Source organism: Microcaecilia unicolor, chromosome 7, assembly GCF_901765095.1.
Source record: "Microcaecilia unicolor chromosome 7, aMicUni1.1, whole genome shotgun sequence".
Classification (NCBI taxonomy): Eukaryota; Metazoa; Chordata; class Amphibia; order Gymnophiona; family Siphonopidae; genus Microcaecilia; species Microcaecilia unicolor.
In genome coordinates this window covers 180,271,501-180,289,810 of record NC_044037.1, presented here as the reverse complement: position 1 = coordinate 180,289,810, position 18,310 = coordinate 180,271,501, and the positions used below count along the sequence as shown (strand labels likewise).

The window sequence follows — 18,310 nt, the reverse complement described above, 5'->3', positions numbered from 1 at the left end:
TCCCAAATAAAGGGTTTTTCAACCCCTTCCTAAAACGTCTATAATCATTTTCTAATCTCAAAGGAGGTGTTAAAGAGTTCCATACAGAAGCAGCTTAATAAGGGAAGGACTACACAGTAACTCTGTCTGCACAAAGTGCATCTTTGTAATTGGCAGTACAGGATAAACAAAGCAATAACCCTGTCTGCACAAACCCCCGGATTCTATATGGCACACCCAGAGATCCGCGCCGAAATCCAAGCGTATTGTGTAACAGCGCATGTAAGTTAATTGGCTTTACAAGCCAGTCAGCGTTGTTAACAGCACTTAAGAAATAATGAGCACAAAGTTATTCAAAGTTGTTAATCTGCGAGAGGATTGTGAAAAATTACAAGACTGGGAGACTGAGCATCTAAATGGCAAATGACGTTTAATGGGAACAAGTGCAAAGTGATGCATATGGGAAAGAGGAATCCGAACTATAGCCATGTAATGCAAGGTTCCACGTTAGGAGTCACTGACCAAGAAAGGGATCTCGGCGTCGTTGTTGATGATGCATTGAAACCCTCTGCTCAGTGTGCTGCAGCAGCTAAGAAAGCAAATAGAATGTTAGGTATTATTAGGAAAGGAATGAAAAACAAAAGTGAGGACGTTATAATGCCTTTGTATCGGTCCATGGTGCAACCGCACCTCGAATACTGTGTTCAATTCTGGTTGCCGCATCTCAAAAAAGATATAGTGGAATTAGAAAAGGTACAAAGAAGGGCGACAAAAATGATAAAGGGGATGGGATGACTTCCCTATGAGGAAAGGCTGAAGCGTCTAGAGCTCTTCAGCTTGAAGAAAACATGGCTGAGGGGAGATATGATAGAGGTCTATAAAATAGTGAGTGGAGAGGAACGGGTAAACATGAATCGTTTGTTTACTCTTTCCAAAAATACTAGGACTAGGGGGCATGCAATGAAGCTACAAAGTAGTAAATTTAACACAAGTCAAAGAAAATGTTTCTTCATTCAACGTGTAATTAAACTCTGGAATTCGTTGCCAGAAAATGTGGTAAAGGCGGTTAGCTTAGTGGTGTTTTAAAAAGGTCTGGATCCTTGTAGCGGAATAGTTGAGGGTGGGAATGGAGAGGGGGGGGGGGAGGAGGGAGAAAACATACAAAAACTGATGACATTATTGTATGTACTGTTTGCATTATCTGATGTGATATGTTCTTGTTATCAATAAAATGATATGGAAAAAAAAAAAAAAGGTCTGGATCGCTTCCTAAAGGAAAAGTCCATAGAACATTATTAAATTGACTTGGGGGAAAAGCCACTTCTATTTCTGGGATAAGCAGCATAAAATGTATTGAACTTTTTGGGATCTTGCCAGGTATTTGTGACCCGGATTGGCCACTGTTGGAAACAGGATGCTGGGCTTGATGGACCTTTGGTCTGTCCCAGTGTGGCAATACTTATGTACTTATGTAATTGGCGATAATTAGAATTTATGCACATAACTCCTTAAGCGTATTCTATATTACAATGCGCCTAAATTCTAATGTGCGCAGGCAAAAAGGGGCATGGTCATGGGCGGAAAATGGGCATTCTATGGGTGTTCCAAAATTTACGCACGTAGATATAAAATATGTCCCAGGGCGCATAAATCTACATGTCAGGATTTACGCCACATTTTCATTGGTATAAATGGAGGTGTGTAGTTTTAGGCGCTGTAATATCAACTAAGCATATTCTATATACCTCGCCTAAATCTAGGCTCCGCTAATAGAATACGCTTAGTCGGCACTGTTTTCTGCACTGATTTTTTAGCATTTCGCTCGGCTGCACTGCACTTGACGCACTCTGTGCTGACAGGGTTATTCCTTTGCTTATCCTGTATCACCAATTGATAAGACACACTGTGGCCCTTTTACTAAGCCGCGTAGGCGCCTATGTGCACCCAATGTACACCAATTTGGAGTTACCACCCGGCTACCACGTGGCCCAGGCAGTAATTTCATTTTTTACACTTGTCCGAAAACTAATTTTTATTTTCTGACACGCGGCAAAAACGGGCAGTAATCAGCATTTGACGCGCATAGACCATTACTGCCTGGTTACTGTGTGAGACCTTACCGTTAAGTCAATGGGTGTCGGTAAGGTCTCAGACCCAATATGGACGCACACCAATTTTTATTTTGCTGCACGTTCATTTTCGGCAAAATTAAAAAAGGCATTTTTTACTGGGGCGCTGAAAAATGGATCTGTGTGCGCCCAAAACACGCACCTACACTAGTGCAGGCCATTTTTCAGCGCACCTTAGTGAAAGGGCCCCACTTTGTGCTTTGTTTATCCTATATCACCAATTGCTAAACAACAAGGCTCCTGACGAAGGCACACCCGCGAAACATAGCCGTGTTGAGTCTTCCTGCAATAGGTATTCAGTATTGATCAGCAATAAAGACTTTTGATACCTACAAGCTTGTTATCCTCAGTTTTGATCACCTCACTGTCCTTTTTTGTTGCTGTGCATATTCGTGTGGATTGGACTTTCTCATTTCTCTGCTTGGTCTAAGTGCTGTTGTATGCATGCCTAAAACACAAATGATGCTTCTATTAACATTATTATTATTAACAGCTCTTTATTATTTGTTTCTACAATGGCTACTTTGCCCATTTTCTGACTTTTGTACCAAAAAAATCCCTTAGTAAAAAAGTTCCTTCCACTATGAGGGCAATTTTCAAAGCCATTAATCTGCTTAAATTGTAGTTTACCTAGTTAGACTGACCTGTCTGAAAATGGCCCTCAGTGTAGCTTAAAAAAACATGTGAAATTCACAATTCATGTATTTTTGGTCATAATATAAAGGGATGTTCAAGAGGGCATGTTTAGGCTGGGGTTGAAAAATATATAGAAGCATTCATGGGAGCATGTTTAGTCAGATTAGCTCTTTTTTAAATTCTGTTCATGTACTTTTTCAGTTTTTTCAGTCACCTGCATAAAAAGGAGGTGCACAGTGTACAGCAGACTTTTGTACCCATGTACCCACGAAGGCACATTTTCAAAATAAAAGCCACATGCATAGATTTCTTTGCAAATTTCCTACCAGGTACTTGGGTGCAGAATGATCCTCTGATTTTGCACCTGCACAGGGTAATTAGAATTTCTCTTGTTCATGTATTTTGGTAATTGTTAATGATAGAGAAAGATGAAAAATAACTGCTTCATGCCATTCAGGCATTGAAATTGCTTTACCCATTTCATTGGGATTTTGGTTTGATCACTAACACTGATGCGGCAAAATTTTAATTTTCTATCTATCATTTGTAGGAGCTTTGGCAAGAATTTTCAAAAGCAATCGAGGACGCAAAGCATAAAAAAAGGCATATTGAGGTAATTATCAACATTAGATTAGCAGCCATCTCAGATTCTCAGAGATTGTCTCCAGTTTGGGAACAGCCCCTAATTCACCTCTGAATTGAATTTCACATTTTTCCTAAGCTGAGAACTGAGGCCTGTCAGTGCTGCAAAATGCCCAGACTAATTATTCTCACTCCACCCCAAGAAGAACTGGCCAGTCAGTGGATAGAGGCATGAGTCTTCCAGATCCACAAGAGAAGAACTGTGCACTAGAAGGGAGAAAGAGCAGGATAAGAAAAGAAAGAGAAATAAAAGAGGATAAAGAGGGTTAGAGAGAAGGAAAAAAAAGAGGAGGAGAGAGATTGAGATGTGAGAAATGGAACATATAAAACGCAGAAGAGAAACAGATAAAGGGCATGTGGAAAGAGAAGAAAAAAAGAAGGGGAAAATAGGATAAAAAGACAAGAGTGAACAGGAAGGGAGGCGGGAAAAACAGAAGTGGAGAGAGTAAATGGGAAGAAAAAAGCAAAAAGAAAAGGAAAGAAATAAAGAGGTGACCAGAGAGAGCAGAAAATAAGGGGAAAGGAAAGGACAGAGCAGGAGGTAAAAACAGAAGGGAGAGAAGAAAGGTAAAGGAGAGAAAAATGGAGAAGCACAAGCACTGAGTGTAGAAGTAAGGGAGTGGAGGTTGGAGGATGGCAGTAGGGAAAGTGTAAAAGGGCTGTTCATTTTTTAATATGATTTTTATTGTTGTGAACCTCTTCAATTGTTTGATTTTATACACGTGAGCAATGGGGTCAATATTCAAAGTGATTTTAGCAAATAGGAGAGGCTCCTGCCCACTTAAATCATGCTCAGCAGGCCGACCATTGATATTCAGCAGCATTTAACTGGGCAGTGCCACTGTATATTGGCACTAACCAGCCATGTCTAATCTGGGCAGTACTGGGGCATTCCTGTGGATGAGTTGGGAGGTATGTGGGTCTGGAAGCAAGTAATATTCAGTACCAGTGTCTGTGTAGCTAAGCAGGCAGATAGGACCACACAAAAGGCAGTCCAAACTATTCCCGCTAAGCAATGCAGGTGCGGGCACTAAATAATGGTTGACACCCGCCCAGCCTGTCCCAGCCTGTCACTGTCCATGTCCTCCCCCCACCAGACATCCCTACCCACCTCTTGGACCCCCCCTCAAGTCTCAGTAGCCCTCCCACCCCCGGGCCTATATTAACTTGGCTGGTGTTCCACTGGCTAAGTGAAGCAGAAGTGAACCCACTCCATCCCCAGCCCTTGGCAGATGCAGCATCTAGTGGTATTCTCATGTTTCTACCACTAGGGGCTGATCCTAGCGGTAGGAACATGAGACTACCACTACAGGTCACAGCTTCCAGTGGCAGGAGTGAGTGGCATTCGCTCCTGCCCTGCTTAGCCACTGGACCACCAAGGAAGTTCAGATAGGACCAGAGAGAGTTACTAGGACTTGGGGGGAGTCCGGGAGGGGACTAGAGACATCTGGAAGAAGGGCTCCTGTTGGGGGAAAGGGCTGGAGAGAGGTTCCGGACATGTTAGGGGAGATGGGAGGGGATATCAGATGATATCCCCTTATACAGGTCACAGCTGATATTCATCTTGGACTTTAAGTGTCTTATGCGGATCCCACAGAACTGCTGGCAGCCATTTCATGCCTGGACAGCCCCAGATATTCAATGCTTTTATCCAGACATGGCCTGGCATTGAATATCTGGGACTAATTTAGTCAGCAATGATCAGCGCTTTAAAAACACCACTGACCAATGCCAGCTGAATATATATAAAGGTTTTAAATAAATAAAAGAAGGGAACAAATGGAGGAGAATAGAAAATATTTAAGAATGAGACAGAACCAGTGAAAATGAGAGGAGGATGAAGAGCATGAGGTTTCAAGCAGATGTGGTGGAAGAATAAAAGGAGATAGAGGGATAGAGCTCTATTGGGGATATTTTAGAATTTGCTGAAGATCTGATTTTTATGGAAATTTTTATTAATTGGAGTCTAAGGTCTTGAACATGACAGAGATTCTAGAAAAATACAAAACTCTTGTAGGCCAATGATCAGAAGCAAACTTGGGCGCTAGAGGCTATTAGCGCCATACCAGTGCCTGCGTTTGCTACTGCCCAATGATCAGAGACCCGAGCACATGAAACAACGTGCTTACAGACTCTGACTGCAAGTAGCATGCAAATGTATGCTAAACATATTCCTCCCCAATGATCATTGGGCAGAGCGCCAAACACTGGTGTGCTGTCCACGGCAAAACCTACACCACCTCGAAGCTGGCGTTAGGGTTTGCAGACCATTGGGGAGGAATGGTAAGCCCTCTCCAGCATGCATTTACATGCTAGCAGGCCCCCCATTCCCCCCAATATAAACCCTCCTGCAGGAGCCCCCCACCCCAAGCCAGTGACGGGGGTTGGAGGTCCAGCAGACCTCCAGGCCCCCCCCCCAACACAAGTTCACAGGGGGCTGGAGATCTGGTGAATCTCCAGCCCCCTAACCTCCTCTCGCACCCCCAAAAAACCCTGGTGGCCCAGTGGGCCACAAATCAAGGGGAACAGAGAGAGGGAAGAAAGGAGAAAGGAATAAAACTATAGTAACTTCTGTAGGTGAAAGAGAAACAACAAGAAGAATTGAAAGAAAGAAGAAAAAGGAAGAAGGAACTGAAAAAGACAGATGTTATATCAGAGAAAATTCCAGACTTGGAACAGATAATGTGGCAAAAGAGTGAGATACTCTGTCACAGACCAAAGTCAGAGGCACTAAAGGTTAGAAATCTATTTTCTGAAGAATAGAATATTAACCTATTAATTAATATAAAATATCCTGGGACACAAGTCAAACTATGTATCTCCTGCATATAAAAGTTTTCTAAATATGAAACATTTAGCATCTAATTATCTTTTTTAATTGATTATCCTGCTGTATATATGTCTGCTGCAAGGAAGATCCCGTGGAGGGGCATTTTCGATCGTGGACGCCCATCTCTAAGGGCGCCCATCTCTGAAGATGACGCCGTGAAGGGGCGGGGCCGACCACATTTTCGAAACGAGATGGCCGGCCATCTTTCGTTTCGATAATACAGTTAGGGCCACCCAAATGTCAGAGATGGCCGGGTTTGGGATGGCCGGCCTCGGTTTTTGCCCATAATGGAAACCGAGGCCGGCCATCTCAAACCCACCCAAATACAAGGCATTTGGTCGTGGGAGGGGCCAGCATTTGTAGTGCACTGGCCCCCCTCACATGCCAGGACACCAACCGGGCACCCTAGGGGGCACTTCTAAAAATTAAAAAAAATAATAAAAATAGCTCCCAGGTGCATAGGTCCCTTACCTTGGGTGCTGAACCCCCCAAATCCCCCCCAAAACCCACTCCCCACAACTCTAAACCATTACCATAGCCCTTAAGGGTGAAGGGGGGCACCTACATGTGGGTACAGTGGGTTTTGGGGGGGTTTGGAGGGCTCCCATTTACCACCACAAGTGTAACAGGTAGGGGGGGATGGGCCTGGGTCTGCCTGCCTGAAGTCCACTGTACCCACTAAAACTGCTCCAGGGACCTGTATACTGCTGCGATGGACCTGAGTATGACATTTGAGGCTGGCAAAAAAGTTTTTAAAGTTTTTTTTTAGGGTGGGAGAGGGATAGTGACCACTGGGGGAGTCAGGGGAGGTGATCCCCGATTCCCTCCAGTGGTCATCTGGTCAGTTCAGGCACTTTTTTGGGACTTGGACCTGAAAAAAAGGGGACCAAATAAAGTGGACCAAATTCTTGCCAGGGACGCCCTTCTTTTTCCCATTATCGGCCGAGGGCGCCCATCTCTTAAGCTTGCCCTGGCACACCCCTGTCCTGCCTTCGCTACCCTTCCGACACGCCCCCGGGAACTTTGGCCAGCTCTGCGACGGAAAGCAGTTGGAGCCGGCCAAAATTGGCTTTCGATTATACCGATTTGGCCGGCTTCATGAGATGGCGGGCCATCTCCCGATTTGTGTTGGAAGATGGCCGGCGATCTCCTTCGAAAATAAGCTGGATAGTGTGAATTGGGTTCCAAATATTTTGAGGTGCAATGGACTTAGTTATGTCATGTTTATGTTTATTTGGTTTCTTCTTATACTATCCTTCTGATGGGCAAACAGAATGGTTTACAATCTAAATGTAGAAATAAGAAAAGAATTACAATTTCAAGACAGGATAGTTGAAATCTAAGAGAGAACTGGAAATTTTTAGACCAGACTGCAAAGATTTCTAGGTGAGGACTTTCGGACTTTCTAGAAGTCTGTAGATAGGGTTGCCAACTGGACAATTCAGTTGCCAGACTGGCTTCCAGCACACCCTTAAAACTGGCTTTAAAAAAACATTTTTCTCTGACACTCCCTCTCTCTTCCACTCTTCCCCCACCCGTGGTCTGGCTTCTCTCCCACTGCTCCCCACTTGCAATCCAGCATTCATCCTAGTCTCTCAGTCTTCTTTCCCACCCCCATGTACTTTAAACCTCATTTTCACTTCCAAAGATCACTGTCAGCCAGTAGCAATTCACACATGCAGGGGGGGGTGAGAAGAAGGGGATAGAGGGGGGGGGGGAGATGCTGACTATGGGATGAATGAGGAGTGGAGAGGGGAAGATGCTGACTGAGGGAAGGAGAAGGGGATGGAGAGGGGAAGATGCTGATTATGAGGGAAGGAGAAGAAGGGAATAGAGAGGGGATAGAAAGGGGGAGATGCTGAATATGGGGGGAAGGGAAAAACGAAGGGGAGTTGTGACTTGGGGAAGGAGAGTGGAGAAAGAAGGGGAGATGCTGATTAAAGGGAAGAGCTAAGAAAGGCATAGAAAGAGGAATGCTTACTATTGGGGGAAGGAGAAGAAGAACTACTACTACTACTTAGCATTTCTATAGCGCTGCCAGGGTTACGCAGCGCTGTACAAGTTTAACACGAGGAAGGACCGTCCCTGCTCAAAAGAGCTTACAATCTAAAGGTTACACACTATGTAGTCAGTGTAGGTATCAAGAGTGGGGAAGGTGGTTATGCGCCAAATGCAAGGGAGAAGAGATGGGTTTTGAGTAAGGACTTGAAGATGGGCAGGGAGGGCGCATGACGTATGGGCTCGGGAAGGCTGTTCCAGGCATATGGTGATGCGAGGCAGAATGGGCGGAGTCTGGAGTTAGCGGTGGTGGAGAAGGGTACAGATAGGAGTGATTTGTCCTGAGAGCGGAGGTTACGGGTGGGAACATACGGGGAGAGGAGGGTAGAGAGGTAATGGGGGGCTGCAGGTTGAGTGCATTTGAAGGTTAAAAGGAGAAGCTTGAACTGTATACGGTAGTGGATCGGGAGCCAGTGGAGTGACTTGAGGAGAGGGGTGATATGAGAGTATCGGTTCACGCGGTAGATAAGACGTGCGGCAGAATTTTGGACAGATTGAAGGGGGGATAGATGGTTAAGCGGGAGGCCAGTGAGAAGAAGGTTGCAATAGTCAAGACGAGAGGTGACGAGTGAGTGGACGAGGGTTCGGGTGGTCTGTTCAGAGAGGAATGGGCGAATTTTGCTAATATTATAGAGGAAGAAGCGACAGGTCTTAGCTGTTTGCTGGATATGGGCAGAGAAGGAGAGGGAGGAGTCGAAGATGACTCCGAGATTGCAGGCTGAAGCGACGGGGAGGATGAGGGCGTTGTCAACAGAGACGGAAAGCGGGGGAAGAGGAGAAGAGGGTTTGGGTGGAAAGACAAGGAGCTCAGTCTTTGCCATGTTCAGTTTCAGATGCCGGTTGGACATCCAGGCAGCGATGTCTGAAAGGCAGGCCGAAACTTTGGCCTGGGTTTCGACCGTGATGTCGGGAGTGGAGAGATAAAGCTGGGTGTCATCAGCATAGAGATGGTACTGGAAACCATGTGATGAGATCAGCGAGCCCAGGGAAGAGGTGTAGATCGAGAAAAGAAGCGGTCCAAGGACAGAACCTTGAGGAACCCCAACAGAGAGCGGGATGGGGGTGGAAGAAGAGCCATTAGAATATACTCTGAAGGTGCGATGGGAAAGATACGAAGAGAACCAGGAGAGGACGGAGCCCTGGAACCCGTATGAGGACAGTGTGTCAAGAAGTAAATTATGATTGACGGTGTCAAAGGCGGCAGATAGGTCGAGGAGGATGAGGATGGAATAGTGACCTTTGGATTTGGCGAGGAACAAGTCATTACAGACTTTAGAGAGTGCTGTTTCTGTCGAGTGCAGTGGGCGAAAGCCAGATTGGAGGGGATCGAGGACGGCCTGCGAGGAGAGGAAATCAAGGCAGCGGCTGTGGACAGCGCGTTCAAGTAATTTGGAGAGGAAGGGTAGAAGAGAGATGGGGCGGTAGTTGGAGGGACAGGTGGGGTCAAGTGATGTTTTTTTGAGAAGTGGTGTGACCACAGCGTGCTTGAAGGTGTCAGGGACAGTAGCAGTGGAGAGAGAGAGGTTGAGGATGTGACAGATTGAGGGGTTGACTGTAGGAGAGATGTTGTTAAGCAGATTGGTGGGAATGGGATCAGAGGAACAGGTGGTGCACTTAGAGGAAGAGAGAAGGCGAGCAGTTTCTTCTTCGGTGATCTCAGGGAAGGAGGAGAAAGAGGAGGAGGCCAGGCTAGGTTGGTTGGGGGAGTGGGTTAAAGAAGTCACAGGGAGGAGAAGGCTTGGAAGTGAATTCAAGGTTTATCTTCTGCACCTTATCGCGGAAGTAGTCAGCTAGTGTTTGAGGAGAGAGTGAGGGGGGGTGGGAGCGGAGGGCACTTTAAGTAGGGAGTTGAGGGTGGCGAAGAGGAGAAGAAGAAGGGATAGAAGGGGGAGATGGTACATTTTGAGGGGGATGGGACAAGGAGATGATAGGATACAAATGTAGGGGGGGACAGAGAGAGGGAGCATGTTGGACTACAAGGGTGGGAGGAGGAGAGAGAGAGAGAGAGAGAGAGAGAGAGAGGAGATGCTGGGCTACAAAGTTGGAGGAAGGGAGAGGGACAAGATAGAGCAATGTGGGAGAGGCCGGGGGCTGTCAAAAAGATGATTAAGAGGAGGATGGTAAGTACAGGGGGTAGAAATGTGGTAATGGGAGGAGGGTGACAGGAGGGAATAAGAGATGGGGAAAGAGAGAAACAGTGGAAATGAGAGTGCTATGGATTAAGAAGCAGATGGAAAGTTGATAGGTAGGTGGAAAGTGAAAAGGAGATGGAGAACTGGATGGTGAGAGAGGGTGAAATATGAGTGGACAGAAAGGCAGTAAAGAAATAAAGGGAGGAGCTAAAATGGAAAGATCAACATGTCAGAGTGAGATGTGATAGAATGGAAGAAGACAGGAGAATAGAGGAGAAAGGAGAAATGGACAGGAGCCACTGGAAAGAGTTAGCAGAATATAGAAACTGAGACCAACATGATTGGAAAAATAAAATGCAAAGACATTAAAAAACATTTAATTTATTGACTGGAATGTGTTAGCTTTGGGAAATGTGCATTGTGGATGTCTTTGTATTATATATATATATATCTAATATAATAAAACGCACCGTGAAAGTTTTGAAGACAACGTTCTGAAGCCACTCAAACACTCCCTGTAGGGTTCGTGGATTCGTGGTGTGAAGCCAGCCAGCCGTCTGTGCCCCGCCCTCGCGTCAAACGTCATGACGTCGAGGGCGGAAAAAAAAACAAACAATTCTGGCAGCGCAGCGTCAGGGAAGGAGGCGGCGCTCCCGACGTCTCTAGCCTTCCCTTCGCTGTGTTCCGCCTTCTTCTGACGTCGGGAAGGCTAGAGACGTCGGGAGCGCCGCCTCCTTCCCTGACGCTGCGCTGCCGGAACCACCACGGAGGTAAATTTAAAAAGAAGGAAAAAAAAAAGGGATGTTGGGGGGAGAGAAGAGGGTGGGCAGTAAAGTTGAACAATGGGAGTGGGAGGGCAGGGGAGAAATGACAGCATGGATGCGAAGGGGGGGCATGGATGCGAAGGGGGGAGAAGAGGGCGGGCCAGGCTGGGACATGGGAGAGAGAGGAGCATGGATGCGAGGGGGGGTCATGGAAGGGAGAGAGGGGAATTGCTGGAAAAGGATGAATGGAGGGGGCAGGGGACAGAGGAGCATGGATGGGCATGGATTGGGAGGGCAGGGCTCAGGGAGAGAGGGGAATTGCTGGAAAAGGATGAATGGAGGGGGCAGGGGACAGAGGAGCATGGATGGGCATGGATTGGGAGGGCAGGGCTCAGGGAGAGAGGGGAATTGCTGGATAGGGATGAATGGAGGGGACAGATGGGCATGGATGGATATGGATTGCAGGGCAGGGCTCAGGGAGAGAGGGGAATTGCTGGATAGGGATGAATGGAGGGGGCAGGTGACAGAGGAGCATGGATGGGCATGGATTGGGAGGGCAGGGCTCAGGGAGAGAGGGGAATTGCTGGAAAAGGATGAATGGAGGGGGCAGGGGACAGATGGGCATGGATTGGGAGGGCAGGGCTCACACTCTCTCTCTCATATACAATGTCTTTCTGACTCTCACACACTCTGTCTCACACTGTATCACATTCATTCTCTATGTGCCACACAGTCACTCACACACTCGCTTGGTCTCATACACTCACTCTCACAGAGAATCTGTGTCTCACACACACTCTCTCTCTCTCTCGCCCACACACACACACTCTCTCTCACACTGTGTCTCACATACACACTTGCACACACTCTCATTCTCACACACACACTCTCTCACAAACACACTCACACCCAGACTCACTCTCTCTCTCACACACACACACACACTTTCACTCAGACTCTCAAACAGTCACTCTCACATACACTCTCCCAAACATACACACTCCGAGGAAAACCTTGCTAGCGCCCGTTTCATTTGTGTCAGAAACGGGCCGTTTTTACTAGTATATATATAATTGGCCAATATGGATATTTTTTAATATTGCAACAGTAAGTATGGCAAAGGACTAGAGTGGTACATGGTGGAGCAAGGGAGGAGGCATGGAGCAGGGCAGGTAACGGGTTTTTCTCCACCACAGGAACAAGTATGCCAGACCTGACCACCGAAAGTTTAGTAAAATTATGTAGGTAGTACTCACTGAAATATTTGTTTATTAATCTGTAAGCCTTCTCTCACTGATACAAAGTGCACTCTTTATTATATAATCCTGTCCTGGGCCTATCCCATGGGTAGAGATCTCATACTCAGGACTAGACAAAAGAAAGGAACAGTGGAGGTGACCAACGATAGGAAAGTGATTCAAAGTCAAGGTGCCACAAAATCTTTATTCTTTGCAAAGGTCAAAGAATAAAGAATTTGCGGCACCTTGGCTTTGAATCTCCTTTCTCTTGTTGGTCACCTCCACTGTTCCTTTCTTTCATTTGGATACCTGTGGAGCGGTATTCTTCTGGGTTTTTTTTGGTAACTATTGGACTAGAGCATTGGCTCCCCACTTTGTCCTGGCCTCTCTATTTTTCAGGATATCCACAATGAATATGCATGAGATAGATTTATATGCACCGCCTCTACTGTATGATAGTCTATCTTGGGTTGGGCAACCTTTTTACACAGAGGGCCGCATGAACATCAGCACTATCCCTAGAGGGCTGCACATATAAAATTCCCTCCCTCACCCCACATACAATTATCTCCTTCAACATAAAATCCATCCCCTGCCCCACAATCCGTGTACCGCGGTTCCCGGCTCTCTTCACTGGTCCACAATCCATGTGGTGTGGTTCTCCACTCTATCTCCCTCCTCCCCCAATCCCAACATCACCCCTTGTCTCTGTTTCCCTCACTCACTGCAAGCAGATCTCCCGTCTCCCTTCTGGTCCTGCAGGACTGAAGAAAAGTACCTAGCCCAGCTTGCTCAGTTAACTTCAGTGCAGAGGAGCCTTGACGCCACATGCCTGAAGGCCCTGCTTGTCCTGCTCTCTCTGATGCATTCCATACACATTGTATATGCATCAGTGGGAATGGGACCAAAAGGGCCTTCGTTCATGTGGCACCAAGGCTCCTGTGTGCTAAAGTTAATTGCCGGTACTGAGCTGGGCCAGATACTTTTCTTCAGTCCTGTGGGACCAGAAGGGAGAGGAGAGATCTGCTTGTGGGTTTTATAAGATTCGTTGTTGGGTCACAGATTGCCCACTCCTGGTCTATCTCATGCATGTCCTTTGTGGATATCTTGAAAATTGGGCTTGCCAGGGCTCCCCAGGACAGTCTGAGAACCACTGGACAAGGAGGAAACTGCTGTACCACAAGAGATACTTTATAGGGTTGTGTTGCATAGGTTTGGCTCTTGCTCTTGATACTGTATCAGATACCAGCCTATTGCTTTTCTTCACCCTCATACAAGTCAATGGAAAGACAACTGAACTAGGGTTACCAAATGTCCGGTTTTACCTGGACATGTCCTCTTTTTTGAAGACATGGCCGGGCAACCAGGTGGGTTTTGCCAGCCTGCCCATTTGTCCGGATTTGCAGACAAACGGGCAGGTGGCGTGCGTGCGGGCCTAGTGGTGTCCTATCCTCCCCTCCCCTTACTGTACTGCCCTGGTGGTTTAGTGACCTCTTTGGGGCAGGAAAGAGCCCCCTCTTCCTGCCCGGAACGGCTGCAGAGACTGTCGGTGCCGATTCAAAATGGCCGCTGAGAGTTGAAGCTGCAGAAGTCTTGCAAGGTCGCTCTCAGCGGCCATTTTGAATCGGCACCGATAGTCTCTGCAGCCGTTCCGGGCAGGAAGAGGGGGCTCTTTCCTGCCCCGAAGAGGTCACTAGACCACCAGGGCAGTACAGTAAGGTAAGGGGAGGGGAAGATAGGACACCCTCAGGGGTGTGTGATGGGGGGATGGTATATGACAGGGGCAGAGGGTGTGGCAGGGTGGGGTGTGGCAGGACAGGGCATGTGTGCTCTTTTTTGTGGGGGAGCAAATATGGTAACCCTAAACTGAAGTCCCTTATTATTATTCTCCCCTTTTCCAGCACTTGGATACAGTGATAATGTAGTACTGTTTGTTCATATACTGCACTGTATTTACATGTCTACTTCAGTCTTTGAAGGTAGAGCTGTGTGAGAAAAAAGAAAGCTTGCTAAACTTGCATGAAGCCTTACAGCACTTCCAGCAAGAGGTCAAGAAAATGGTGAGTACGAGTGGGAAGTGCCCTGGCCTACCACATACAGTGATTAAGGATTTTTCTGTGGATAGCTGTCTATTCCCCGCTGAATATTCCTGGTTAGCAGCTAGGATATAACTGGCTATATCATGCAATAGAGCCGGCTATCCCCGAATATTCAGCACATAGCCGACTATTGTAAGCGTTCACATCAGGCCTCGTAAATAGCTGGAGTATCTTTGGCCGGTTTAAACTTATTCGGCTATCTCCGAATATTAACTTAGGGCCTCTTTTATCAAACCGCACTAACGGTTCCAGGTGCGGTAATGCCAGCAAAGCTCTTTCACTCTGAATGGGCTTCGTCAGCATTGCCACGCGAGATCCTCTAGCGCGGTTTGATAAAAGAGGCCCTTAACCAGTTAAGTTTAAACTGGCCAAAAATAAACCGGACATTCGATGCCGGTCACCGGAAACAGCATGGGAGTTAGCCGTTCTCCCTCCTGTGGTCTGGATATTGGCCCCTATGGCTCATAGAGCACTGGTAAATTCCCAGTAAAAATTCATAAGTTGTATCGTAATTGATTTTAAATTGGAACTCTTATGCTGCAAGGCAGTGAGAGTGTATTTTATAAAACTATTTTGTGCATAAAGGCTTCTTTTAAAGGGTCCTCTAAAAATATACACGGTGTCAGTAGGCGTGACCTTGTAGAATAGGCATGTTCATGGGAGGAGTTTGGGTGGAGCATGAAAATGAGAAAACTAGAAGACGAGAGAGGAAGAAGGGAAACAGTTTTTGTTGCTTAGAAGGAACTATGCTCTTGGTGATTACAAAGATCCCCGTGTGTTACCTGGTGACCAGTTGCAAAGCTAGGGATATTTGGCCTGACATTCAGCTGGCAGTGGGCAACACGTTTGCTATCCGCCACCACCATTAAACCCGGATATTCAATGCCGGGCTATTTCCGGCAAATGACATTGAATATCCAGGTTTATTTTGGCTGCTAAAAGCTTAACTGTCTATGTCAATATTCAGCGCTAACTGGTTAACTTTTTAGTGGTCAAAGATAGGCCTGCTATTTAGGCGGCATATTTTGTCTGTTCAACATAGCCAGTTTAGTGCTGAATATCCGTGCCTATCTGACTATGTCGCACGATAAAAAGACTTGAAGCGGTTCAGAGGAAGGCAACAAAAATGATACGGCTTTTGTGCCAAAAGACGTATGAGACTTGATAACCTGAATATGTAAAGCCTAGAGTAAGGATTCTCAGCCCGGTCCTCGGGAAACACCTAGCCAGTCAGGTTTTCAGGATACCCATAATGAATATGCATGAAATAAGTTTGCATGCACTGCCTCCATTGTATACAAATCTATCTCATGTATATTCATTGTGGATATCCTGAAAACCTGACTGGATATGTGTATCCTGAGGACTGGGTTGAGAATCCCTGGCTGAGAGGAAAGACGGGATGGTGTAGATATGATACAGACATTTGATACTTGAAAGGTATTAATATACCAACAGATCTTTTCAAGAGACAAAGAAGAGGTAAAAGTAGAGGACATGAATTGAGGTTGCAAGGTTGTAGACTTAGGAGTAACATCAGAGAGTGCTTTTTAACAGAGGCAGTGGTGGGTACCTGGAATGCCCTCCTAGTGGAGGTGGTGGAGACAAAAACAGTGACAGAATTCAAAAATGTGTGGGATAAACACAGAGGATCCCTATATAGAAAGAGGATGGGAGGGGAAGATTACTGGATGCTGTTTGTTACAAAAGAACATAGCACTGAGAGTAATTTCTGTCAACTTGTTTGAGATTTGTTTGGACTATGTTAATGGCTTGTTGGCTATAAATTGCCTTGTTTGTCTTTGCTGCTCACTCTTCAATCCTCCACCTATATTTCACTTACCTATCAACTTTCCATCTCCTCTTTTCACCTCCTAGCTCTCCTGTCCCTCTCTTCTTTCAACAACTCTCCACTACTACACTTCTACCCTCCTGTACTCACCATCTTCTTCTCACTCATGTCCTTGATAACCTCCATGGTCTCTCCCACATGGTTCCACCGTGCCCAATATCTCCCCCCTTCCTTCTTACACCCTTGTAGCCCAGCTTCTCCTCTCTCTTTCTTCACTCACACTGTGTAGCCCAGCATCTCCCTGTCCCTCCCACCCCTCTCTTCCTGTACCCCTGTGGGGGAGCAAGAGGACACAGGTAGACAGATTCCAGACCGGGTGTGGGGAGGGGGAGAGCAGATGGAATACAGAGAGAGCAAGAGAGACCTGGAGCAAAGGCGAAGGGGAAGAAAGTGATAAAGATGCAGGACCTGGGGTGTGGGGGAGTTGAGATAAAAGAGTGAGAGACCTGGAGCAAAGGAGTCATGGAAGAGAGGGGGCAGATGCTGGACTGGGGGGGAGAGAGCAGAGAAAAAATAGACAGACAGAGATTGGCCTGGGGGAGAGACACTGGCACAACAGAGGAAGGGAGGGAGGAATATGGAGATTCCAGAACACAGAAGGTGGGTGGGAGGTCAGAGGGCACAGGAGGAAGGAAAAAGAGAGGAGAGAAGCTGACCATGAGGAGGGACAGGGACACAAAAGAAATGCTGACTCTGGAGGAAGCATAGGAACAGGGACACAGAGGAGAGATACTGGACAGGATGGACAGAGACACATAAGGAAGATGGACGGTGGACATAGAAAAGAAATGTCAAAGGACAGGACACCCTAGAGAGAGTTAAGAAAAAAAACAGAAAAGCAGATGAGAAGCAATGCTCAGATAACAAAGGAAGAAAGAAAAGTATTTTTTCTTTATTATTAATTGTAATATGTCAGCTTTGGACACGTTAAAATGATCCCAGGTTAACAGCTTTGGAAAATGTGAATCCTCCCCCCACCCCCCACCCCCCCAACCCTGGGTCCTCACTATCTTGGGAGTGATGGTGTTATAGGGGGCCCATCTCAGTCTTTCTGCCCAGACCCTATTCAGTCTTAGCTACGCCACTGGTGGGTGCTCCATGCTATCTGCCATCACATGTAATGCAGAGCCCATACACAGACTTTCTTCCCTGTGAAGGGCATGCCCACTGCATTTACAGCACAGGATATGCACTTACTGGACATTACTTTTTGCATTAAAATGTGCAGTTTGTACAAAATTTAGCACACTAGTAAAAAAAGCCCCAATGTTCACTTTGTTCAGAATATATAAAATGCCTTTGAGTTATCAAAATAACTTTCTACCGCATCTAATCTCTCATCTATGAACCAACTTGACTACTTTCTGCTTAGTGGCAGAAATTGGGTCCAGGTTGGTGCAGATACAGGCAGAATAGTTAAGTATGATGGAACACGTAGAGAATAATTTTATAAACACATTTTCATACATATATGACAGTATAAGCACATAAAAAGCCTCTTATAAAATTTCCTCACGCATAAAATTATGCAATCTGACCGTAATATGCATACTTTTACTCAACCCATTTGGGCGGTATGTTGACATAATTGCATTTTACATGCATACTTTATAAAATGCACAGGTTCACATGTACTTTATGCACTATAATTTACACCTGCTTCCAAGTAGGTATAATGCCATCAGCTTCATTTTAGGCACAATTTTAGCAACTTTTGTGCCCTCTCAATCTAGGCGGCCTGTTACAAAATTACCTTCTTTAGTATTGCAAGTCACGTGGCAGAAAGAAAAGTAACTTGCTTTTTTAAATTTCTTTTCAGAAAAGCCAAGCCCAGGGAACGCAAGAAGCATTCCAGCAGAAAATCAGTGGAATGAATGAAAGCTTTGATCAAATTATTCACTCCTTGATGAAAGAAAATGAAGACCTCAGGTAGGAGATAAATCTTCCAGAG

At 46.1% G+C, this 18,310-nt stretch overlaps 1 protein-coding gene across 2 annotated transcripts in view; it reads left to right on the top strand.

Annotated features, from left to right (window-relative positions):
• FLACC1 (flagellum associated containing coiled-coil domains 1) overlaps window positions 1-18,310 on the top strand; it is a 114,243-nt gene that overhangs the window by 89,879 nt on the left and 6,054 nt on the right. Inside the window, exons 14-17 of one of the 2 annotated variants that reach the window (XM_030209619.1) lie at window positions 3,295-3,357; window positions 5,964-6,122; window positions 14,379-14,468; window positions 18,179-18,288. In XM_030209619.1, the coding sequence (XP_030065479.1) occupies window positions 3,295-3,357; window positions 5,964-6,122; window positions 14,379-14,468; window positions 18,179-18,288 (422 nt within the window). The remainder of the gene's footprint in view (window positions 1-3,294; window positions 3,358-5,963; window positions 6,123-14,378; window positions 14,469-18,178; window positions 18,289-18,310) is intronic. The other variant, XM_030209620.1, reaches the window with a different exon arrangement.